Raw genomic sequence first — 26,566 nt, 5'->3', positions numbered from 1 at the left:
GAGAATGGTCAAGTTGGAAGAAGAGGTGGCATGATGGACCCTGATCTTTTCTAGTTATGCATACGGTGCACTCAAATTTTTGAAATAGCCACCTTAGCGTATGTGTACTGCTGTCATTAGCTGTTATCTCAAAGCAATCACTTATTGGAGGCCCATCTGATTAACATTTTATAAATCCAAATTGTAAGTAGACATGATAATCTTAATTTTTTATGATTTCTTGTTAGTTGCTTTCAAAAATCTTGTAAAATGTCTAAATCAGGGTTTATCAACAGCAGGATGATTGACACCTTTGGCTAGATGATTCTTTGTTATGGGTTCTGTCCTGTGCATTCTAGGATGTTTAGCAGCATCCCTAGCTTCTACCCACTAGATTCTTGTGGCCCTTCCCCAGTCAGGACAATAAAAATGGTCTCCAGACATTGCTAAACTTTTCCTGGGAGGCAAAGCCCCTGTTGAAAACGACTAGTCTAAAGAAATACATCAGTAGTAGAACTTGCATCAGATATGTCACCTTCAATGTGAAGTTTCTCTGCAGCAATTTTTAAAAGCTTTTGTCAATTTAGAGAGGACGAATTAGATAAAGTGAGGTATTACATTTGGTAGAAAAACTTATCAGAGAGTGGTGAACTGCAGTATTTAACCATATGCTGTAAACAGATAGGTTAGGGTACCACTGTCAATCCCTTCTCACTATGGAGCTTCCAGTCTGGCCTCAGGATTAGGGCTACATGTATCTGGATTTCAGAGATGATCCATCCAAGAGTAAGAAGAGTGAGGTATTTATACACCAATTCCTCTAGGCGTTGTTTGAAGGCTGCTTCTGGGTTACAAGGAGGGTGGTAATTCTTCAGCACTTCTGGCTTGTTATGCAGTAGGGCAGGTCAATAACTCATATAGTAGGAATTTCAGCCATCTTGTCCCCAAATTGTAAAGATGGTGGGAATATGGGCAGAGTGACAACAGTGTCTGCTACAATCCTACTAACAGACTGAAGGAAGTGGATGAGAGAGAGGTTAAAGATGTATAAGAACCAAGAAATAAGTGTAGGAATAAGACAAGTGGTGGCAAGCTGAAAATATTAGGTGAAATAATTGTCTGACAACAGGATGACGCCTCATCTTCCGAGTCTGCAAGGAAGAGGGGAAGGATGGCTGCAGATGTAGAGAGGTTTATGGGTTCGAAGACAGGAAGATCTGGGATTAACATTTGCTGTCTTTCTTTTCTTGGTAACCTCTGAGAGAAGGTCATTTCTGGAAAGTGAGGGAGTAAGTTAGGGAGGCAAGGAGGTTTGTAATAGCCCGTAAGGAAATGGGAGACAAATTAAAGAAATATGACCAGCACTAAGAAATATGAGACAAAAACCCAAAACTTTGTGGTGGCACCACTTCCATGGGTTGGTGGTCATCTCCAAAAGTACTCAGTAGATACCAGTCGGGGCGAAAAATGAAAATTGTAGGATTCATTCATTTATCAAATAAATATTTATTGAGTGTCTGATATGTGTCAGGCAGTAAGTGCTGAAGAAGAGACAGTTAACAGACAAATTACAAATAGACAACATTCTATGATTTTGTAGAGCTTACAGTCTGGAGAGGAAATATAGAAAATTAATAAGATCAGTGAATAAAACTATAATATATTAGTGAAAAGCACAATCAATGGGGATAGGGAGAGGGGATGCCATTTTAGACAGGGAATGTTGGCAAGGCCTCTCTGAGACGGTGTCACTTGAAAAAATACTTGAAAGAGGTGAGAAATGGAGCCAAGTGTCTATCTGGGGAAGCAATGTTTCAGGCAAAGAGAATAGCAAGTGCAAAGGTCCTGAGACAGGAACGTGCCTGGCATGTTTGAGGAATGGCAAGAAGAATGGTGTGATGACTGGACCAACATGAGTGAGGGATGAAGTGGTATAAATTGAGGCCAGAGAGGTAAAAGGTTTGGAGATCCACCTTGAATAGGGTCTCGTGATGTGCTATTATTTTATTTAACTTATATATTTATTGTGCATTATTCTATTTAAATTTCCCACCCGCCTGATGTGGTAATAAATATTATTATCCAAAATTTGCAGATGAGGAAATTGAGGCATAGAGAGAGTAAGCCACTTTCCCAAAGACGTGCTGTTGTTCAGTGGGGAAGCTAGGATTTGAACTCTGTTAGTGTAACTCTTAGGCTCCTGTCGTTAGCCGGTTTGTTATACAATGCTCAGTGCTGCAGGAGATTCCCGCATGGTAAACATGGAGCCCCGTCTCTATGGGAACTGGATGGTAGGAGGTCATGGGACGGCAGACAGCACTTTGCAGTAGTTTGGTGACTCAGTGGATGGCCTGGAAGTGGAGGCAGCAATTTTTGGGTTGGAGAGATGGGCGATTACGAAGAGTGACACCAAGAGGATGTAAAATTAAAGGAAAAAAAGGTAAAGAGATTTGCACTGGTTTGTGGCCTGAGAGGAAGGTGCTGGAAGAAAGTGAAACAATGAAGATAAAAGTGTGAGTTGAATACTTTCTGGAGCAAAGTCAGGGAACAAGTTTGAAGGGTTGGAATTATGAAGTAGCCGTGGAGAGGAGGACCCTCATGTGATAGGAAAATAACTGAGGATCAGACAGGAAAATTGTGAAGCCGCAGTCATAAAGCCAATTCAACAGTAGATCAGGGACCAGAGTCCAGGCTTTCTGATCATCAAGGCAAGTCCTTTCCACTAGGCCACCCAGCCACTCTTGCTGAATCATCGCCTGCTGGTTACTTATCCCCAATCCAAAGGCAGTTTTTGTAGTTAATGAATAAATACAGTATGGCAAACCTCACTGTAAATGCACCGCTCTACAGAAACACCAAGGACTTCTTGACCTTTGAGTTTTCTTCACAATTTCCTCCTCCCACAGCTGTCTAGCACCTAGCACTGACTTTTCTTTTCTGTAAACTGCCTTCCTGAAACTGCAGGTTCCCACTTTGGTGCCAAGTAGGGACTCAGGTAGAGAGAACTAAGGTCCCCCTCAGGGAATTCCCAGCTGAATTAGGCTCCGCTAAGCCTTGAAATCAAATTGCTTCTGGTAGGTAAATGGGGTACAGATGACAAATCAAGCCAGCGCTTGCCTGGGCATGATCGAGAGCAACTGTTATTGATCTGACCCATCCTGGCAGGCCACCTCAGGGGAGACTGGCTTTTAGTTGCAGTGCAAGTAGGTGAAATGAATAATTGTGTTTTTGACTTTTGAATTTTCTACACCTTGCCAGTGGTTATTGCAGCCACAATTTGGGCCATGTGTATTCCAGAGAGGTTTTTGATTTAAGAATCTAGTTTTTTGGGGGGCAAGCAATATTCAATGTACCATCCATGCATAAGATTTGAGGTATTTATTTTTATGGCAATGAATATTTTTACATGATGTAAAATATTATAAATTTTTAACCTTGGAGGAATGACAGGAGTCTATTTCTAACACTGTATTATCTTGGGCAAACATTGAAATTCTTGATTAACGTTTAACTATGAGAAGTGTACTTGGTTCAAGAAAAGGATCAGTTTCAGGATTCAGGCTGTTATCTTGATGATTAGAATTCAGGCTCCGAGGAAAGCCCCAAGGCCAAGCATATTGGATATAACAGAAAGTGGGAGCCATACCTGGCGTCTAAAGAATGTGGACCGGATATAAGATCTTAATCTTCTCTTATCTAACCACAGAAATTTGGATGGAGAAACAGTATTTATCTCAGAGAGAAGTGGACCCAGGAGCCCATTTCACTAGGAATCACACTGTTTTGGAAGGTACTCGATTCAAAAGAGCCATTTTCAAAGGGAAATACTGTAGAATTTTTGGTTGTTGTGAAGACAGAGATGACGGCTGTGTCGTTCAGTTCTATGAGGCGAACGCGCTGTGTTACTGTGATAAGTTCTGTGAAAGGGAAAATTCTGATTGCTGTCCTGATTACAAGTCATTTTGCCGTGAAGAGAAGGAATGGCCTCCTCATACAACGCTGTGGTATGCAGAAGGTAGGCTTGGGAACGTGTGTATATTATCCTACATCATAACAAGAGCTGACACTTCCTCTTTTTCTCCTTCCCTCCTTCCCTCCCTCCCTCCCTCCTTCCTTCCTTCCCTCCTTCTTTCCTTCCTTCTTTCTTTCTTTCCTTCCTTCCAGTGAAATAAAAGATGAGTATTACAATCACCAGAATAAATTTCTTTGGATTGTTAAAGTGCTTTGGTTTAGATGCACGGCAGCTATATCCTCTAGCACCTGCAGGAAGGTTCTGATGTGACGCCATGAATGCTAGTCTAGATCCTATTTTGAATACTCACTCAACTTGTATAAGAATTACTTAAAACTCTTTGCTTCTTTCTTTATAAAATGTATTGACAAGAGGACTCTCAAGTTTCTTTTGAGTGTAGTCTCTTAGAAGACCTCATCAAAGTCACAAACCTGATCATCTGCAGAGTCATGTAACATGTTACTTATTATTTCATGGGATGAATGGACCTCCTGGCATGAGAGCCTGTGGCACAGCAAAGCCATTGAAAGCACTACAAGAGCAAAATAAAGTCAGCCACTCTCTCTACCTAAGTAACATCAAATGGAATCTTCATGCATATTTTTATTTCTTTTTGTTTTGCCAATCTGAGATTTTTTAAACTATTAAAAACAAAGGAGGGCTTCAAATAGAGTAACTGTAAAAATCTAAGATTGAGTAAAAAAATAAAAATGATTTATAAAGAGAATAGTGGCATTTGCTATATTGGTCTAATTATGGGAGAATAGCTACGATGCTGAGTAAGTGATATATCCAAGACTTGCAATAAACCATAAATATGAGGCTCTATTTCTCTGTCTTCCATCATGTCAAATCTCAGCAGAAACACAGGTTTGATGGAGCTCTGTGACACTCATAGATGATGGTGACTAGAAATTATAGTTAGAAGACAATTTAGGATAAACTAGGATTTGGTATCTTATTTCAAAATCCTGATCTCATTTCAAAGCCCAGATGTTGTTGCTTTCATTCTCAATAATGTCATTTTGTTTGAAAATTGAGGAACTGCTTTTTAAAACACATATCTATTATGTTAAAATTTCCACAGAATTGTTATTTATCCCAGGCCTTTGCCTTTACCAATAAATAGCTCTGTGAACATTTATTTCATGTTAAAGAGTGGCAGACACTCTCCCAGGAATGGAAGATCTAGTCATCCATCAATAATTATTCATTGAATATCTCTACTGGGCCATATATTGTGTTTAGTGCTGAGGCAACAAAGGGGAAGAAAAAAGACAAGATCTTACAGTATTGTCATTGAAGTGACAGTCAGGTTGGGGCGAATATAAGATATTTAACAAATTCGCTGGACAATTGCAAATGGTGAGAAATTCTCTGAAAGTAACAGAGTGCTGTGAGAAAGTATGTCAGAATATAACGTTAATATGTAAGACAATACATATCCTTAGCCTGGCTGAGGGGTCAGCGAGGGAAGACCTTTAAGCTGAGACTGGAGAAGGAATGAGAAGCGAACTGACCTGAAAGAGCTGAGACGAAGGTGTTGCACATCTGAGAGGGAGGAGCTTGGCGAGGTCCAGGAGCTGGAAGGAGGCCACCATTTCTGGAGACCAGTGATTAGTGAAGGGTTGAGGATGACAGGAGATGAGGTTTGAGAGGTGAGTAGAGGTCAGATTATGCCAGAATTTATAGGCCATATTAAGGATTTGAGATTTTTTTCTGTTGTGAGAACTCCTCAAAAGATCCTAAGTAGGAATAGCATTGACTTCATGGATGTTGTCTCATTATTATGCGTAAGCTGCAGTATTTTTGATGTGCCAAAAAGTGTTTGAGCTGTTCTTATTTGAGACATATAGCCCATTTAGAAAAGTAATTGCTACCTTTTCACTGTCCATTTTTGCCTGAGAGCTAGAGTTTTACTAAGACATCAGCTTAGGGTCATGTTTTAGGTACAACTTATGTTCCAGACATAGTTTTTATTCCAGTCATTATGGAAGAAAGCAATTATTCATTTTCTTTGGTAGCAAAAGTTCACATTAGACAATAATTTCTCTCATGAAGGTAATTTTTCTTTTGTTTTCTCTTGCTTATGAAAACAGCTATTTGTAAGAAAATAGTTCTACACGATATTGAAAAATTGTGCAACATTAACTAACATTAAAAGATAATGGTATATTATTTACACTAACTTTTTTTTCCTCTGAGACTAAGTTGTTCATTCACTGATCTATGAAATATCATTTTTCAGTTATCCAGTTAGATATTGTCTAGTTCTTTATACTGCAACTGTCTCAAGAGCTGTTTTTAAACCAGTGACTTAAAACTTTGTACATTGTCTTCAGGATTAAAAAAAATAAGTATGTCCCTTTTGTATAAACTAGAAGTAAGACATATGATAAATACCTTCCTTCTGTGTTTTTTTTCCCTATCTCTGGTGGTAACTTCCAGTAATTGGAGGATTTCGAATGTCAGGTACAGGAAATCAAGTGATAGAATTTGAAGCAGAACCGGAGTGGATTTTCCAGACAGAATCTTTTGGTGTAGCACGTCTTAATGAAAGTGTCTACTATACCATTTGTTGTGAACAGCCCCACGCTAATTGGATTACACACAACTCATGTTCACATGGGTAAAAAATGTGTGTAAGCCACCGACACCTTTGAATTGGATAAGGGTGATTTACTCCTTTATAACACCCTTAACCATATTATAATCAAGATAAATCACAGTCCAAATTCTGCCATACATACTGATAGTTACAAAAATATATATATCGGTAAAGAGACATAAGCCAATTCATACAACGTCTGTAAGTTTCATGAAGTCTCAAGTTTCTGTCCTTTTAGGTGTTCCCACATCCACCTTGCATGAAAAATTGATTGGAGGCACTTGTGATCATATTAAAGATGTCAGACTCTTACAGTGAGTGTTGGGGATGAGAAACCTTCCTATCCCGTGGCTGGACACAGGACCCTTTAGAGATCAATCATAGGGCAACAGGTCTAAGAGAAAAGACTTTTAACCTTAAGAGATACATATAAACCATGGGGTACAAGAGTGGGATGCGACTTTAAAATATTTTAACTACTCTACATAATTGAATACTATTCAATGAAGCAATAAGAGCTGATTACTTATATCCATTATGCTGATTAAGAAGCCACCGATTTTACCGAGGAAAGCCCATTTCTCATGTTCATTATACTAATACGCGAGTGTTCACCAAAAAGTGGATAATGGAAGTGCTTACAGCAGCTGCCCTGCATTCTGGCCTTTCAGAAGGAATGCTCCTGACCCCCTGGGACGTGGGTTCCTGATTACAGCAAGTAACTGTCTTCCCTGACGTGAAGTTTAGACCAGCACAGATATTATAACACATTAGGATAAAAATAAATGACAGCCATCATATCATCTTTTCTCAAATCAATAAACCAACTACTTCACTCTCCAAATATCTGACTTGCCTGATTTTGTATTAATGGCTATTAAAGTTGAAAACTCCCTTAATTTCAGCAGTCGTTATAAATTATTTTTAAGATGCTATATGTATACCAGTTTGACTAACACTCTGAGGTGCTTCATACATATTTCATGAAGAAAATAAAACCACCAGGAATTCTCCACCTCTCCACCATCATAGTTTTCAACCTGCCTCCCTCTGGGTTACTGCTTACATTGAGTCAATCCCTCTGTTCCTTTCTTCTTTTTCCACTTAGGAAAATTTGCCCTGAGCTAACATCTGTACCAGTCTTCCTTTACTTTGTATGTGGGTCACCACCACAGCATGGCCGCCAAAGAATGGTGTAGGTCCATGCCCCACAACAGAACCCGGGCCACCAAAGTGGAGTGTGCCAAACTTAACCACTAGGCCCTGGGGCAGGCCACTGATTCCTTCTTTTGAGCTCTGAATACCATCCTCTTATCTTTTCAAGATCTTCACTTTCACAATTCCCTCTCTCTCTTTTCTACCTCTCCCTTTCTCCCCTTCTGTCCCCCACCTTCTCCTAAGGCACCACTTTTTCCTTCTTCCTGGGTCAACATCCATTTACAAAATGTGTTTTTGTAGCTCCTAACTTTGAAAAGTCCTCCCTTGCTTTCTTGTCCTCAACCCATTCCTACAGGTCATCCTCCCCCACTACTTCACTGAAACCTCTCTTGGCGGGGTTATTCACATCCACATCACCAGATACAATTTTCAGATGTCTGTTCTCCTTTTCTTGACCTCTCAGCATACTCTACATGGTTGATAACTTCCATTTGCTTGAAATACTTTCTTCTTTTGCTTTCCATGGCTCCACCCTCTCCTGAATCCCCTGCTTCCTCACATGCCTCTCATTCCCAGTTTCCTCTTCTGAATGTCTGTTGGCTGGAGTGCTTTAAGCTCAGTCCTGAACTGTTTTCTCTTAGCTATATACACTCTCCCAGATAGACCCTTATTTAGTCTCAAGGCTTTAAAAAACATTTATATTGCTGTCTCTCAAATTCATGCTCCAGCCTTGACTTAACTCTGGACTTCCGTAAACTACTCTACTTGACATCCTTCATTAGGATGTCGAACCTAGATTTAATCTAAATCTAAAATATGCAAAGCAGAACTCTTGATTTCTTACTACAAGCCTGCCCCGTATTTCAGTAATAGCTCTACAGCCCCTCTATTGCTCAAGCCAAAATCCTAGTGAGATCTCCTTGGTTTCTCTTTTTCCTCATTCCCCAAACTCAATCCATGAACAGGTCCCATTCGCTTTACCTCCAAATTATGCCCGTCTTCTTCTCTCCATCCTCACTACTATCATGTTGATCCTTCATTCCTCTGGGAACCCCACCCCAAGCCAGCACACCAGGAGTGATGAGGATAGAGAACAGGGCAGGGGCATTTTGGGTAAAGGCTTATAGGTCACCATAAGAAGTTTGGTTTTATTCTAAATTTGATGGGGAATAACTTGAGGATTTTAAGAAGGGAGTGACACAATGTAGATTTTGAAAGATCTCTCTCTAAATGCTGTGTATGGAATGAGGGACATATTGGAGTTGGGAAGGAGCATAGGAAAGGAGTGGACTGTGTCTCTGTACTGTGTAGAAGCTGATGCTCCACTTTGTCGCACTTTGACCAGGCCCAGTTTAACTATGGTTTTTGTTCAAGAGGCCAGCTCTCAAGTGAGATTACAGCAAACATAGTTTCTCATAGTCAGTTCTGACTTGATATTAAGAAACAATGACCAAGAGATGGAACTTTCACTAACACCAGAGTCAGTACTAATGATTTGGAGTAGGCCTGGTAATGGCATTCTCTTGACTTCAAAATTACTAGCTGGAGTACAGGTCAGAGAGGAGACAGTCTTTTTTTTTAGGACCTTTGTGATTTCTGTTTCCTTTATCTACTTAACTGGTATGGTGGACAAACAAGATTCATGGGGTATGATTAAAAATCAGCTTTGATTTTGCCCCCCACTCCCCTTGAAAACCAGGCAGGGAAGTACTTCCCTGAATGAAAACTTGAATTGTCGCATGAATTTTCTGTTGCTCCTAGGTAATAAAAAGTTCAAGGGTCTCTTTAAGTTACAAATGTGGTATAAATTCACTTATTAAAATTGCCTAATCTTGGGTAGTAATTAAAATTCTGAACTTGATTTAAAATTATATCTTTGCCCTCTGCTGACTTTGCTACATCAAGAAGCCTGAGGTCCAGGAAAGAGGTGGTTTCCTTCTCTCTTCCCAGGACTGTGGAAGGTCAAAAATCCATGGGAAAGAAGTGAATAGATGTAAATACACAGAGTTTTTAGATTCATTAAGCAAAACATTGAACTGTGAAGACACAGTACATGCTGAAGGGGGGGCAGTTGTGAAATGTTTTCCATGAAACAATTTTTTGAAAAATCAGAGGATAGTTAATTTCATAAGTGGCTCTTGTGACATTGTGGCTAGTAGTTAAACTGGGTCCCTTGGAATGCTTTCTAAACATGTAGATTTTCCCCTATGTTTGTATGAATAAAAAGTTAGAATTCATTTTGTTTGATTAGAGGCCATTGATATGATCTATCAATTACACGTTTCTGTCCAAAAAGTTTTCACATGACAAGGTATTCAACTTTGCTACTTTTGCTAATGCAGCATGAATTTTAAATTTGTGTTAATTATATTTTCGAAAGGGATTTAATTTGTAACCAGGGTGTTATTTTCACAACATCTTACTGATGATTTTCTTATGATGATAATTCACCATTGATCTCTTTGAGTAGTTTATAGAATCTCATAAACTAGTTAACAATTAGTTTCAGTTAATAATTGAGAAACATTTGAATTTAGAACATAAATGGCTGCAATCTTATTGGTTTCATGAACTTTTCCCCTGATCCAAATCTTACAGAAAAAAATAGAATTTATCTTTGTTAGGTAAATTCAATAAAGTAGCTTCATGTTTTGGTCCAAAACCTTGAGCTCCTCACTCTAGTCATATGCAATTAATCATATTCACTTATGACACTTGATTAGATTTTTTAAAATGAGAAATGCCATAAGTTTATTCAAATACTGTTTTATTGCTTACCTATTTAAACACATTAATTACTTTTTGAAAGTAGTTAGTGATTAGTTCCTTAGTATCTAGTTTTCGTGCTTTACAAATCCTCTCTGTTGGAACATAATATGCAGTTTAAAGATAAAAGCTTATGGAATAAGCCCAGAAGATTCGAAATATAAACCCTGACACAACCCAGATATGGATTTCCATTAGATTGGTACCAAATGTTTTTGCATATTTGAAAAACTAAACACAATCTTAGACTAATTGTTGCGTTAATGTACTTTATTACTCAATTTATAATTCTCATTTATTTACATGTTATGTTGACAGGTTGCTTCAGAGATGGTCAGCATTATGAAGAGGGATCAGTAATTAAAGACAACTGCAACTCTTGGTAATGAATTTAAGTGACACAGAACTGAATTCTACTGTCTGTCTATGTTTTCATCAAATAAAAGGAATATTTGTGAAACAAAGCATATATTTAAATACAGATACAATTGTAAGTCATATCACATATCTGTAGCTTCCTATAAGCATATTTAATTTTAATGAATATTGAAAAATCTAATCATGAATATATCTTTTAATGCTTGAGTTTGATGTCATGACAGTGGCCTTCATTAGATAGGAGGCATGCATGAAATATACCTCTTAATTATAAACATTCTGATATACTACAGGCAAATCATGTTTCTTTGAACATAGTAACTACATATAACAACAGGCTGCCTTAAAAGGATTGTCCTGCAGAGAGTTTCCAAACACAGATATATTGAATCTACTGTCAAAACAGTCTGATGTTTTCAAACTTCAATGAAGGTGTGGTCATTTCATTTATTAATTGCCTGGAGTAGAAGATAAAAGCATTTAAGTGGTAACTAATGTATGTGTCATGATTTATTTTTGCTAAGAATCAATAATCATACGGCTAACATTAATCAAAAATGTTTTTTGCCTTAACAGTGTGCAACTCTGCACACGGCAACTTACTAATCTTGTAAATGTGCTCCATAAAGGCCAGGCCACTTTTATAATTTTTCTATCTTTGCAGCACATGCTCAGGACAGCAGTGGAAATGTTCCCAGCACGTGTGCCTCATTCAACCAGAATTAATTGAACGTGTCAATAAGGGAGACTACGGGTGAGAGAAATCTTGCTTTCTAGGCTTTTTGGCACTCTCAGTTACTCCTCAGGTTTCAAACAATATTTCCTATCATTTGCTTCTAAAATGGTCATTATTTCAAAAGAAAGAGTGAGAGAGAAATGGAAAGGGAGGGACAAAGTCATGTAAAATTGAAATGCACAGAGGTGAACATTAAATAATTAAAAGTGAGCATTCACAAAGAAGAAATATAGAGCATGGTCTTAAGTAGTCTAGGAGGCGCACTGTCATGGGGTGAGTGAGGAGAGTAGACGGAGCTTTAGTTTGGGTAAGTATTCAGGCAAAATCAGGATGTAGGCAAAACTGATTTACTCATGTTAACCATTTTTCCCTCTGCTGCTGTCCTGACCCAGCCTATCACATGTTCAGCTATCCTGGGTAGAGTCTGACCTTAAGAGGGCAGTATTTTATCTTGATGATCCCCCAAATAACCAGTCCCTCTAGACAATTTCACTGACATGACGGATGTCTAGCCAATTTCACTTATGGTTGAGACAGAAGACAGGTTGAGCCTATTACTTTGCTAATAAACTAAAAATAACGCTGATGGACCCTTAAACATAGGAAATAACTGTTTGATGCTCTCCGACAAATTAATAAGTTAGGTGGCTTCTCCACTTACACAGAGGGAATTAAGATGTAGGTGCTAACGCTGGCTTTCTTTACTGAACCAAAAGGAAGAGAGATAGGCTGGCTGGTATCTGCCTCAGGATTTTTCCACTGCCATTGATCAAACCTCTATATATACCTGCTAACATTTTCCACATTCTGGAAAAGATTTCACCTAAGAAGATCTGTTGTCAAGCACTTATAAAAGTGAAGTGATCCTGAAATGTATTTTTAAAAATTAGAAATATCATTTCCCTTCTACACATAAGACGTATGTTTCCCAGCACAATGGGGACACTAAATTTCAACGGACTCAAAGTATTTTCTTTGAAGATGCAAAATATAGAAAGTCACATTTGTTGACATTAATATTCTAAACCATTCTCAATTCTTCTTTGTGTGTGTGTGTGTTTAACCAATATTTTAGCTGATAATAGGATGCCATTTTAAGTATTTCTAGAGAAAATCAATTCTAATTTTCTGTAGCTAAGTGATATTTAAATCATTAAAAGGACATCAGAGTATGTATCATCATGAGAAATTATCCAAATCAGGTTCCTAAAAGGATTCAAATGCTGGGCCTATCAAGTACACACTTCCAAGAAGCCATAATAAGCAGCCTACGCTTCCACTGTCCCAGAACACATGAGAAACCTCAGGCTAAAGCCATGTGGAAAGAAAGTACATGACAGTGTCCAGGAGCTGGTGAGGATGTGGCCCTCCTGGGGAGGAAGAATTTCCTTTCCATCATTGGTTTATTGTGAGAGCACTTCAGGACTATTTAAGAGGCATGGTCTTTCCCTTTTAGTAGCAAACCAGATGACTTTGAAAGAATAAAAAGTGGAGTATAATTGAAACAAAAGGAGACATGCAGAGACCAAAGGAAAAAGTTAAGTAAAACAGACAAGCTATGAAGTTAAGGGAGAAAACTAAAATTATTTGCTAAGGGGGGAAATGTCCTGGAATTTAAAAAAATTCAGATATTTTATTTTCAGATATTTTCTGTGCTTGATATTCAACTTGTTATCTTGCATGAAAACAGAATTATATAATTCAATATTTATTAAGGGCTTTTTAAAATAGCATACAAATATATACAATCTTTGCTTTAAAACATTTATTTCTTCCAATTTGGTTGTGTTTCAGATCCAAGTCTTTATTCATTCTGTATAACCTACTTCATTGCTTATTTATTCCCTGAATTGTTTTTTAATGCACTCGGTTAACATTAACAAAACATGTGTTTCCCTTGTGGCACTGCTGAGGATAGAAATAAATAATTTCTCTTGTGGAATTTAAAATTATGGACTAAGAACAGTTTAGTGGATACCAGGGGAAAGGTGGGGTGGGGGGTGGGCACAAAGGGTGAAGTGGTGCACCTACAACATGACTGACAAACATTAATGTACAACTGAAATTTCACAAGATTGTAACCTATCAATAACTCAATAAAAACAAAGAAAAAAATGAAATAAATAATTTCTCTTGTAAAGAAATTTACAATCTCGCTGAAGAGTCAACATGTCGTAACTTTGTAAAAGGATTTCTAATGACAGGGTGGTATATAAGGGACGAATCAGTAGCCCAAGTAATAATCAGCAAGTTAGCAGAACAAAAGGAGATAGAGAACTGGTTCCGTTACCCAATGCTGTGCAAGAAACCATGCCAGAATGTAGCAGCTTAAAACCGCAAGCTTCTCATTGGTTCACATGGGCGATTTGAGATGGACTTAACTGAGGCTCTCTTGCTGATCTCTTCTGGGGTTACCCACGTGTCTACAGACATTGGGAGCCTCAGCTGGGGCTGAATTGTCTAAGATGGCCTCACTCCCATGTCTGGTGGTTGGTGCTAGTTGTTGGTGGGACCACACATCTTCAGGAGGCTAGCCTAAGCTTCTTCACGTAATGACAGTGTTCTAATAGGAGTGGAAGCTGCAAAGGGCCTCTCTTGAGGCCTAAATATCAATTCTACTGCTTTCTACTGGGCAAATCAAGTCACTAGACCAGCCCCCATTCAAAGGGGGTGGGGATAGACTCCGCCTCTTGATGGAAAGAACCACAAATAATTTGTGGCCATTTTTAATCTATCATGTCTCTAAACTTGATTTTTCTTATGAATTCAAAATCTAGTCTGTTGGAAGTTGGCCTGGATTTTTCACTCAAAATCAGCATACTCCAAACCGAAAAGATTAGCATCTTTGAACTATCCTTGGTTACTTGACAACCAAGCCAGAAAACTTGAAGTGCCTTTGGTTCTTCTTTCCTCTTTGCTTTCAGTCATTGGGCTCTTATAATGCTCACATTCCAAGTTTCTTTCAGCTATTTGTTTCCTCTGTTCCTATGCTATATTCCAGTGCATTTTTTTTATCGTCTGGTTTGAAATGACCTGACTTTTCTTTCTGTTTCCAACCTGACCAAATGCCAACCAATGCTTTATACGTTCCTAGTTATCCCTCTAAAACAAACCTTTGATTCTGCCACTCACGTTCTTAAAAATCCTCACTGACACTCCATTGTATACAGAATAGAATTATGCTCGTTAGCATAAATAATGATCTGACCCAAATGCTTCTCTCCTGCCTCATCTTTTACACTCTTTCCAGCCTCTGTCTCCTACTTGCTCCCATAGTTTAAGCATCTAACTTATCTGCTATTCCCTAAGTGTGCTACCCAATTTCAAACCTGTGGACTTTGCTCCGGGTTTGCCTTTTTTAGAGTAAATGCTCTCCTCTTTGACGTTTGACCGCCAAACTCACGGCCGTCCTTCCAGACGAGCACTAAAATCACCTTCTGTAAAACATTGTACCAACTCCTTCAGGCAGAGTTATGTGGGAATCCTCTGCTCTGATCATATTTTGACCTACTGCTAATAAGTGACACATACTGAGGTCATTTCTATCTTTGCAGTCTTTTTATGGTATGAGCCCCATGAGGGCAGAAAAATTTACTTATTTCTATGTTCCCGGTATTAACAAGAGAATATGATAGATAAATTAAGAATGTTCAGTAAATGCTAAATTGGATTAAAAGGAAACTGTCATGAGTCCAGGTCAAAGAGGATGATGTAGGAGAGTAATGCCTTTTACACTTTTTTGAGCATAACTCACAGTAAAACTTACATTTTACTTGGTGACCTGGTAAATGCACATAACACGTACATACACGCTATCATCTATCTACAAATACAGATACATGGATATGTATAAACAGTACTACCCTCACTATGTGCAATAAACTCTAATATTTCCTATTATTTCTCCTATACTCTATTTTATTTTTAAAAACTCTGATCCCTGCTCACTAAATTGGGTGATTAACTAAATGTCTCTGATTTAATGTTTGACAACTACTAGTGTAGGATACCAAAAACATATTTGACTTATGTCATAATTTTGCCTAAGTCTGGTCCTTTTCGTCTCTTGCATAATACTGCAATATCTAATATAGTCAGAGGTTTGCTTATTGCAATTCCTTGGGAGATGGAGATTGCACATCAGAATTATAGCTCAAAGTTGCTTAAGGTTTTGTGAACTAACACCTCTTATAAAAGAAAACATTAACTTGCTAGGCATATTATTGAAAATTGAGTTGTATCTTCAGTCATTCATAGGAACTTATCACATTATAAACAATTTTGGTAATAAACACAACAGGATAAAGTTTCGATTTAAGTACTGAAAATATACTTCCTTCAAGTTGTAGATAATTCAAACAAGCAATGATTAAATTACTTTCCTCTTTCTCATTTTGTCATCTCCTATCATCTCTTAAGGGTTTTCGTCATCTTCAAATTTCAATATTAGACTTTGAAAATAAAGCTTCTTTGCTAAGTAAGGGCACAAAATATATCTCTAGAAAAATATGCATTATTTTGTTATCTAAATTCACATCAATTGAATTTATATTATTGTTAATAATAACTAAGATTATTGAGCACTTACAAATTAAATATATGATAGAATATTTCAATATTTCAATAAAATTAATTAGTACTGATGTAATATTTTAAAATATAACTATTTTATCCTCAATTTTTCATGGACACCTCTTTCTACATGGTCAACCTCTCTTCAAACCTAAATTACAAATAAAGCATATTACCCTATTTACTGTAAGTACATTTCTGTACATTCAAGCTTCTTTTTAAAGTGCATTTAATGACATTTAAAAGAAACTGCATATGTTAGCCTTATTACCACTTAATCTCTTTACAGTTTGTGTAGATTCTATATTCTTAAATTTAGCCTGTGTCGATACAGACTTAGGTTCCTCATAAGAGTCATTAAAATAATTGAAAGAGACCTAATTTAGGAAGAATGTTTCATAGGCTTCACTATTAGAGTAATCAATAACGAGTCATTTATATAAAGAATATCTAGCTTGCAGTAATACTTCCAATTTTGTGAGATTTGCTTTTGTATAATTTCAGAAATATAAATGAACATGTATTTATAAAGTTGGTATTGCATAATCTGTACAGATTTTTCTCTTTCATTTGTAAGGCAGATGGACAGCTCAGAACTACAGCCAGTTCTGGGGAATGACTTTAGAAGAAGGTTTCAAGTATCGTCTTGGCACCTTGCCACCTAGCCCTATGCTTCTGAGCATGAATGAAGTAACAGTAAGTGTTCTCCCTGTTTGACTCATGTGTGTATGTGTGTTTGTTTAGTGTGTTTATATGTGCATTTAAAGAAATTTTAAATACCTTAGTGAGTGTTGAGCTTTCAGAGTTATAATTTTGTTATGTAAAGAGAAAACCTTTCCCCAAATTGTTGTGAAATCCCTCAAAAGTTTCATATGGACTTAGAAAGTTCACTAATATCATTAGATATAGCCTCCTACCTTCCAGAGCAATTGTGCATTCATTTACATTGCTAATGATTTCATAGAAATTCATGTTTCTGATTATTGGTTATTCAGTGACCCAAAGCTTAAGCAAGTCATTAGTTGTCCTTATTTTTCTCTTTTTAAGTAAACAGTTTGTGAATTTCATGAACTCTGTTTTGATGTTTCTTATCTATCCATTATTGCATGTGGATAAAATAAATGCCAGTAACTGCAGATATATGTGCTATGATTGGTAAAGATTTGTCCTCAAAAATCCTCAAAATTTCCATTAAAAGAATATCTTCAAATTTGCCCGATGACCTGGCAAACTCCTTCACGAAACTGCATCATTTCCTAACGCTCTTATGCTTTGTGTGTACTATTGTACTGGTTTTCCCTTTCATTTTTAAGAGATATTATCATCTGAAAATAGGTACCTTGCATAAAGAGGCTTCCACCTCTCTAGTTACCACAGACCTCTAACTCCAAGAGTGGCAATTTTATCGCCTGACATGTGGCATCTCGCAGGTACGCCACTTCCAGTTGAGATGTTGATTGTATTCAAGGCCTGTTACCAATGTCCCGAGCAGAGAGAGCCTCCCAGGCTGCTGGAATCCAGCCTCTTCACTCTGCAATGAAGACATCAGGTCCTGGCCGCCCAGAAGCTCTCAGCATCTCTGAGCAAGCAGGGCTGTTGTTTGCTCTTGGATGAGTTATAAATCCACAGGTTTCTCATTAAATGTTTAATGTGCTTCACTTTTGAGAGATGTACTCTCTTGAGTTATTATTCCAATTCAAATTCCAGCAGTAGGGCCTGCTAAATTATAACAGTATCAGAAGAGCTAATAATAACTGTCACTTATTGAGTAGTTGTGTGTTAAGTACTCTTATAAGCACTTTCATACATTATCTCATCTAATTCCCACAACAGCCTGATGTAGTCAGTACTGTAATTATCCACATTTTAAAGACAAGAAAATTGAGATTAAGAGAGGTTAAGTCACACCGAGATTGAGAGAGATGAAAAACTACCACAGAATTCCTTAAATTGCACAGCCAGGACATCTTAAAGAGATCTGCCTCAAAAACACTCACTGGAGTTCCAGTAGAATCAGTTAGCTTTGGCCAATTCAGGTTCAAAATAGCAAAAGCTTTTTAATCTTTTAACCAGAACTAATTTTCTGAAATGATTAGCTTAGATATATTTTAGGATCTTTCCTACAATCAGTAAGATATAAAATTTTTAGAGATGTGTCTCAGTGTCATCGTTCTTAGTAACTTAACTTTATGATCAACTGGAAAAGACTTATTTTTCTTCTGGATGTTTTCTTTTCCGTTTTTGTTCTCATCTGGGGAAAAAAAAAGCAGCAGCATTGTTTAAGAATTAATTCACCCCCTTTCTAAGGCTTTCTTTTTCCATTGCTTTTATCAGGGATCCTAGTCAGCCAAATACTAATTTGGGTGTCTGTATACATATCCTCCAGATTATTTCTAACATTTCCTTCTTCAGCTGTAATTTTTACAACTTGGAATATTTTATATTCTAGAAAAAATGAGGTATATTTCTTTCCCGTGTTGCCATTCACCATAGCCTAGAAAAAGAAATTTAATACTAAATCATTAGTTGGCTGCTGGGGGTTTGTTTGCATAAAAGTCACTGTGGTGATATTTAAATGAAAAATGTTAATGATTAGTACTTTTGGAGAATTTAAATTACCTAGTCCTATGAATTAATGTAATACAGTTGCCAAGTTATTCCAGGAAAGCAATAAGAAAAATTCAGGTGATCTGTAAGAGTTCCATTAGCCACTTATGATGTAAGGCAAAGAAATAGCTTATTATTAGTGCACAGTAGCTTAGGTATTGACGGCCTTTCAAAAATGTTTCTGAGTGTTGGAGTTGTCCTAATTTCTGGTCAGATATAAGAAAATAGAAATGTAACAAGGACTTCCAGGAAGAACCCGAGGTCAGTATGAACTGAGTTGAACTGGTAGCTACAGGAAAAGCTAAAACCAAGTTAACTCTTAGCCTGGTGACAACATAGAAAATGCCCCAATACACCAAATCTCTGAGTACAGTGAAAATAGATTATTTTTTTGTGTGTATGATTTTGGATAACTTTTTGCCCAACTTTTTTAATAAACCATTTTCAACACAGGATGGTCGATATGTACTGTTAGGGTAGGCAGTTGTCAACAGATGTATGATTTTGGACATGCTGAGAAAACATACTGCATTCCCATCCCAAAGCATCTCCCTTTCCTTGACTACATTACCTGGGGGAGAGTTAGGGTTCAGGAAATTCTTTATCTTGGGTGGGAAAGATGAACCTTGAGTCATCCCTGATTCCTGGGAAAACTCTTCTCTTTCCTGGCTGGTTTCCTGGCTTTATTTCTTAGCTAAGTCACTATTCCTGGAATGTATCTGCTGAACGTGAGTCAGAGGAATATCAATAGATGTTGTACAAAGAGCTCTGTGATCATGTTAATTTGGAGAATCTGTTTAACCTGTATGAATTGGTTCAATTCAAATAAATTTCTGCAGAGTGCGATTAATAATAATAAGGAATAGAAGTACGTTGTTAGTGAGAGTTGGAAAAAGATAACTTGGAGATTTTGGGGGGGTTCTACCTGGATGGCAATTCTAAGTGAGGGCAGACAAAAGGAAACATAAACTTGCTGTTCTCTCTGGGTACAAGCCAAGTGGATGAGAGGAATAAAACAAAAAGGGAAAGAAAGAGGGCTGAGAGGGAACCTCCCTAGACCATGCAACTCTTTGCAGGGTACAAAGACTCATTTCAACTCACTTTAGAATTACGTCTAGAGTCAGGAGGTCAACAAATGCTGGCTGATGCGTTGGTACTTAACACTTTCCTGAAGGTGTTCTCTTGAGATGGTTCAAAGTAACGTCTTGACTGGACAGCTCCATTCCAAATTGTTCTGCATTAAAAATGGTAAGAATGATTGGAATGATAAACCACTCTTTGCTAGTCCGGTGAAACTTTGTATGTTGCATGGACAGACTCACAACGGCACTGATTGGGAGCTGGCCTTCAGAAGGACTATATCTCCCCACAAGAACTTTAAATTCTGCTCATTGAGCCTTTTGTCTGCTATGGTACAAAACAAGTTATGACATGTTTTAAATCTTATTTCAATATTTCTCAGCATTTGATCATGAACTGCCAATCTTGCAAGATGCTCTGGAAATAAAGATGTTTCATCTGTGGTCAAATAATTTGTGAAATGGTGCTTTATATCTTCCTTCTGAAGATTCACACTATTTATTAGTATTTTGCAGACATTGAGAACCCTTTTTCCATTAATCTTTTTTCACCCAGTGTTTCCTAAATTCATGAGATCAAGGAACCTTTTACTATTACTTATAAGCACTATTAGTATTCTACAGGACTTAGGTAGCAAAGAATACACTTTAGGAAATGCTAACTTAAGTTAAAGTATTGAAATAAGAATGCTGGAGTGAGAGGAACTGTATTCAGAGATAAAATAGAACTTTCTCAGTGTCTCAGAAAGAAGACAATGGAGACAACGAACGACTATGATTGTGTGCAAAACTGGCATTGACTCAGCTCTTTTTGAGCCAGCAGGAGCGTAGGCGAAATCTGTTAAAAGGCATGCATGGGCCAGTGTGTTCACTCCTGTGGTACCTTTCCACATACCATGATGGACTGAGCTCTGCAGCCAGTGTGCTTCGGTCTCCATCTGGCACCTCCACTAATTGCCTCAGTTTCCTCCTCCATGGAATGATGATCACAGTGGTACCTAGCTCAGAGGGTTGTTAAGAGTTCCATGAAAAAATGCTGAATGAAGAGCTTAGCACAGTACTTAGACTATAGTAAAGCATTCAAGAAATGAAATGTTATTATGTTATAAATAAAGTTGTTCTTTCTCCCTTGGATTAACATTGGGAAAATAGCAGGATTCAGAAAAGACAATTCTGTGAGGACTAAATTATCCAAAGCTTCATCATTTGGAGCATTTTACTTTATAAAGAAAGGTGGAGCTCTGGATTTGTTGGCGTTGATGGAATTTACATATTTCTGGTGAACCTGAAAGCTCTTCTGCTATGCTCCTAAATCAAATCAAATCATATCAAATCAAATCTAATCAAGTCAACAACCCTGCACCTGATCGTCTTTCCAGACATACTATTCTAGTGCTTTTGAATTTGGGAGATAACTCAAGGATCTTCGCTGTGTTATATCCTGTTATAAATATTGAAACTATTTTGAATGAAAAAGACTATTTTCAAACTGAAATGGATAAATTGAGTTCATTTTCATACTTGGCTCAGTTAAAATTTGTTTTTTTATAGTTTTGTTGTTGATGCCCCAGGGAGTTAAAAAAGTTACCAGAGCTATGACATGTAAGTATTACATCTAAGGTGGAGCTGTTTGGAAATGGTTAGAACATTAAGAAGCCTGGTATAACATTTAAACCCTATAGCTCGACTATATTATATAACATCAGATTGCTGTATGTAAAATGGTCTAAAATTTTTTTTGTCAACATCATAGTTTACTAGTTCAATATCTTTTCATGGTCACCCAATTTAAGTGATTTTAAGTGTGTTTTAGTTGGCATTACTAACAAAGGAAAAATACTGTCTTTTTCTATGGTTTGTTGGAAGTTAAAGCAAAACAGTATCTTACGTATTATACAATAACTTTTAAAGGCATCGATCACTGAGGTGAGAAATGAAATTTGTTTAATGATCTGGATTGTTTATCATAGTCTAGATAACATGTAGTAGCTGGTTGGTTGGATTAATTTCTCTAGTCATTAGTTGTAATGTGAGGAGTTTGATTTTTCCTTTCCAAAATATATTTCAATGACAGCAAATACTGAAAGATGAGAAGTACCTTTGGAAAAACTCAAAGTGAATATTACAAAGTCTAGTCTTTACCCTTCACAAGTTGTTAAAATTTTTGATTTGTTTAGGAATAACCTTGTCTGAACAAACATCTTCTACTTGATTCCAACAATGTTTACCACCTATACAAACAGAAGTTTCTCTAAAAACCAAAACACTGACTAGGAAAGTAAAAAACACAGTTATAGAGTTACGTTCTTTATATAATACTAAACAAAAATGACTATTTTTCCATAAAATTGATGTTTAGCTCCTATAATTATGAACATAAGGTAAATGGCGTAGGGCTTCCAAAGTATAGTAGGTTCCAATGATGCTGCAGGTGAGGGGCGTGGCCAGATGTCAGGGCGGAGTCTGTTCAAGTATATATTTCTCTCAGCTCATCTCAGAATCTTCTCATGTGTGTAGGTAGGAAGCCAGGGACATGATAAGGTGCCAGTTGTACTTGATGTCTCTGAATTAGAGTTTTAAAATTCAAAGAGCATCAAAGCATTCGCTTATGTTTCCTCAAGTCTCTCTCTTTTCTTTCTTTCCCTCCTTCTCAGAGTAGAACCCCAAATTCTTCAGTAAACTTTAGAAAACATATACCCGGCCTCATTCCTTATTCAGCTGAACATGTGGCAGAATTAATGTCTTCTTTCTCAAATCAGTTTCTGAGTTTTCAGTTTTATTTTTCTATACTAGTCACAGGCTGATGCATAACGCTGTGATGTAATTGAACATAGCTTGAACAACACCGTGGTGCTGAATTGATCACTGCAGGACAAATCTTCAGAAAGAAATGTGAAAATTCATTTTTTTCTTCTCTATGAACAAATATTTGGGCTGGTAAAAAGTAGATTTCTGAGGTGATTTGACGTGTTTTTATAACAGGCACCTACTTTCTGGCCTCCCCCAGCCTGGATCTGTTTAGTCCATGTAGTTCCAGGAAACACTAGTCCTAAGATCTGCTTTGCCATAAAAATGCCGTGAAATGAAATGAAAGAAAATAAAACACTTTGCATTGAGTCATGAACATTTAAAATCATGAACATTTTTTCCATTTCTTACAGTTTCACAATACTTAGGGAGTTTATAAAAAATAGTACAGTGAGGATAAAAATCTGATTTTCAAAACCAGTGTTTCTCAGAACTGTTTGATCAATCGACTCCTTCTTTTGTAATTTCCTATTACAATTCCTCAGAACTAGTGTTCTAAGAAACTCATTTTAGGAAATATCGTAGTTCATCAATTTCCAGATGTACATTTTCTTCACTTTTTTAAACCTCTGCAGTCGGGATGCTTCTTGTATTTGATGTTGTCCCAGGTTCAATGAAATATGGTATTGCCCAAGCAGCTTTAATGTCAGTTATGCGTGCCGTTTTAGTCATGGTTAGGCTCATCTGAGAGTGACAACAATCCAAACTGATAGTGGCTTAAATAGTATAGAAATTCGTCTTTCACTCACATATCTTGAGAAGGGTGGTCCTGCACTAGAATCGCACTGTGTGGTAGTGGGTACCTAGGCTTCCTGCTTCCTCTTGTTCCATTTTCCAGAGCCCTTATATCCAAGGTCATATAAGGGTTCAAGAAGGCTGCTCCATGTCCACCTATAATACCCAAATTCCTGCCAGCAGGAAAAGAAAAAAAAAGATCAATAAAAAAGAGTAAAAGTCAAATGCAAGATGTCTCTTGAAGAAAGTTCTCCAAAGCTCCTAATGACACTTCTGCTAACATCCCCTAGGGAGAAGTTAGTAATGCCGCCACACCTGGTAGCCCAGGGTGGCTAGGAAATGTCATTTTTCTGACCTAGCATGTGCTGAGCTAAAATTGTCATTCCTATGAATAAAGGGAAAGCCTAGGAAAAGGGAAAGGATGAGAGAACCAGCACTACCTGCCATAGTGTGATCACTGAATATTGATATTTACAAGAAGTACATCATTAAAAAAATCACTTTACAAATAGAAACTAGAGAAATATCAAAGCATAGCTCTTTAAGAGTTAAGGCATGAAGGCAAATATTGTTGAAGAAGAAAAATTCCTTTTGCCATTAGCAACCAGAAAATTAGTCCTTTCTTCTCCAGCATCAAATAGTTTAGAAGAAATTTCTTGGTATTCATGGCTGTTGACCTTGCATCGTGAAGGACAAAACAGAATGATATTCTCTGTTGCCTTCTGCTGATTCTCAGGTCACTCTGATTATCTAACTTTAAGTGGGGGAAAGTGCAACTAGAGATAGAGGGAGTTATTCACATAGTGGATATTGTGTAGATATGAACTTGTAGTAAGAATGTCCAGAATGTCCTCAGTTTGATTAGTTTGTTCTCAAGCTGCTCTGAGATTACGTTTCGATTACTCTTTTAGAGATTTTGATTCAATTAAATGCAGGAATTACTTAAAAAAATTCTCCAGTGTTCGCCATTGCATTTAATTCTTGTATTTTTCCACAATATCTTTAATCTCTAATTTCTAAGTGGAAATATTGAAGCAGGGAGACTGTTCAAATTTAACCTCAAATTTGACTGATATTAATTTGGAAATATAATTAGATTATGACTGAAATTTTTCAACATTACAATTTAAAAAATTAAAAATGCCCATATGTAATAGTATTAATCTTTTTAAAAAATACATTTCTATCTTATTTAAGCCACTGTCATTTTGGAATTTCTGTCACTTTCAGCTGATCCTCTTGATTATCTTGCTTTATTAAGCCATCCTTTGACCAAAAAAAAAAAAAAAAAGTGTCATTCATTGAAGCCAGATTTCTATTACCACTTCCTAAAAGCTGTTATTCTGTGGTGCTTACCTATATTTATAAGCTCTTTAAAAAACACTCTTACTTTATAGAGGAATGAAATAATTATGGAATATTGGAATATCAAATTTGTTCATTGTTCCTTAGATCAGATTATCTAACACCATAAGGCAAATAAAATTACAAGATAATATATAACGGCCTCAAATCCCATGGACTTATTTTTAGGAAAAGCAATGTTGAATAAGTGGTAAAAATCTTGAGAGATTGAATAGATGAGCTTTGTGAATTGATCTGGCTTAGTGGGTTGGTAAAGATATTTTCAACAACAATGTCATTTTGCTTGTTGTTTCTCTATTGCCTTGTTGAAAGGGATTAGCCATTCACATTTTTTATTTTTAAACGATAAATCATAAAAGCATCAAATGCATGCTGGTATATAATTCAACTTAACGTGCGTACAAGGGAAAAACTGATTTTTGTTAAGAGATGCAATCTACCAGATAGATATGTACCTCCTCACTAAGATCTGATATTTATTGAATACCTCCCATGCGCAAAGCACACTGGTAGGCTTTGGAATGTGGAAGTCAAATTCTAAATAACTCAACCCTGCTGAAATGTGTCTGAATAATAGTTATATCTTTATTGCTTAAACAGAGCAGAAGGGAAATAACCTAGCTATGTTGTTAAATTGGAATTATAAAGTGATAAATTAAAATAGCAATTGACACTCCACCTATTTTTCTGGAAACGTGAGGCAATTTAGTATTATAAATTCTTAAAAGTATACTGATAAGCCAATAATAATAGAATTAGAATGTATGAGTAATGTATAAGATATGTGTATTTCTGTCCCAGTTAGAAAGACTCCTTTGGAGAGTGAGTCTATATCTTTGAAACTCTCTGCTCAGAGCAGTGAATTTATTCTGCTCCAACAGTAAGTTTCTGCAGTGTGGCCAGTCTAATGGCCTAGGAATCTAAAATCACCTGGGTTTCTGTGTTACCGCTCTTCAAGTTACCACGCAGGCAGTCTCCGGTGATCCGCTTGACATTTTCAGCACTTTTCTCCCATCATCTAAATAGCGATGTTTTTAGTAGTAGAACTCAGGATTTAATAAGTTTCCTATCAAGTAATCTATAAATCAAAGCTGAACTCTCTCATTAAAATTTAAATCCATAAACATTTTGGATGGATACTTTTTCAAGCAGGCATGTAAATTCTAAATTTTCCTTTACTCTTTGAAGCTATTATATACTTGTCAGAAGTATTTTTTTTGCAAGATATTGGATCAGTAGCCTTACTTGTTCAATGCGCAATCATAAAACTTATAAGTAAGTAAAATTTTAGCCTTTATAGACATTTTACTCCTGTTGCAAAGTATCCATGTATTTCTGATAAAGTATTTCTGATAAAGGGAAATGAGAAATGCAGCATGTGTTAAGAATTGTAAAACCTGGGTATACTTTCAGGGGTATTTCTTCTTTAACTGAGAGACCTTAGCACATCATTTAACTTTCAGAAGTTTCTTTCCTCATTCATAAAATAGAGTGAATAATATTTGCCCTAATTACGTCACATAGAGCTATTGAGAAACTAAAAGAAAATATTGAGTATGAAAACACTTTGAAGGGGCCGCCCCAGTGGCGTAGTTGTTGAGTTGGTGTTCGCAGGTTTGGATCCCAGGTGCGGACCCAGCACCACTCATCAAGACACTCTGTGGCGGCATACCACGTAAGACAGAGGAAGATTGGCACAGATGATAGCTCAATGACAATCTTCCTCAAGCAAAAAGAGGAAGATTGGCACAGATGATAGCTCA

The 26,566-nt window shown here is 36.9% G+C and overlaps 1 protein-coding gene across 3 annotated transcripts in view; it reads left to right on the top strand.

Moving 5' to 3' along the window:
* The first annotated feature begins 3,568 nt into the window (after nt 1–3,568).
* TINAG (tubulointerstitial nephritis antigen) overlaps nt 3,569–26,566 on the top strand; it is an 88,140-nt gene continuing 65,142 nt past the window's right edge. For 2 of the 3 annotated variants that reach the window (XM_046640618.1, XM_046640617.1), the window contains exons 1-4: nt 3,569–3,994; nt 10,842–10,905; nt 11,566–11,655; nt 16,791–16,905. In XM_046640618.1, the coding sequence (XP_046496574.1) occupies nt 3,640–3,994; nt 10,842–10,905; nt 11,566–11,655; nt 16,791–16,905 (624 nt within the window). In that variant the 5' untranslated portion in view covers nt 3,569–3,639. The remainder of the gene's footprint in view (nt 3,995–10,841; nt 10,906–11,565; nt 11,656–16,790; nt 16,906–26,566) is intronic. The other variant, XM_046640619.1, reaches the window with a different exon arrangement.

Source organism: Equus quagga, chromosome 15 (genome assembly GCF_021613505.1).
Source record: "Equus quagga isolate Etosha38 chromosome 15, UCLA_HA_Equagga_1.0, whole genome shotgun sequence".
NCBI lineage: Eukaryota > Metazoa > Chordata > Mammalia > Perissodactyla > Equidae > Equus > Equus quagga.
Note: the sequence above shows the minus strand (reverse complement) of the source record. Positions and strands in the feature narration are given on the sequence as shown.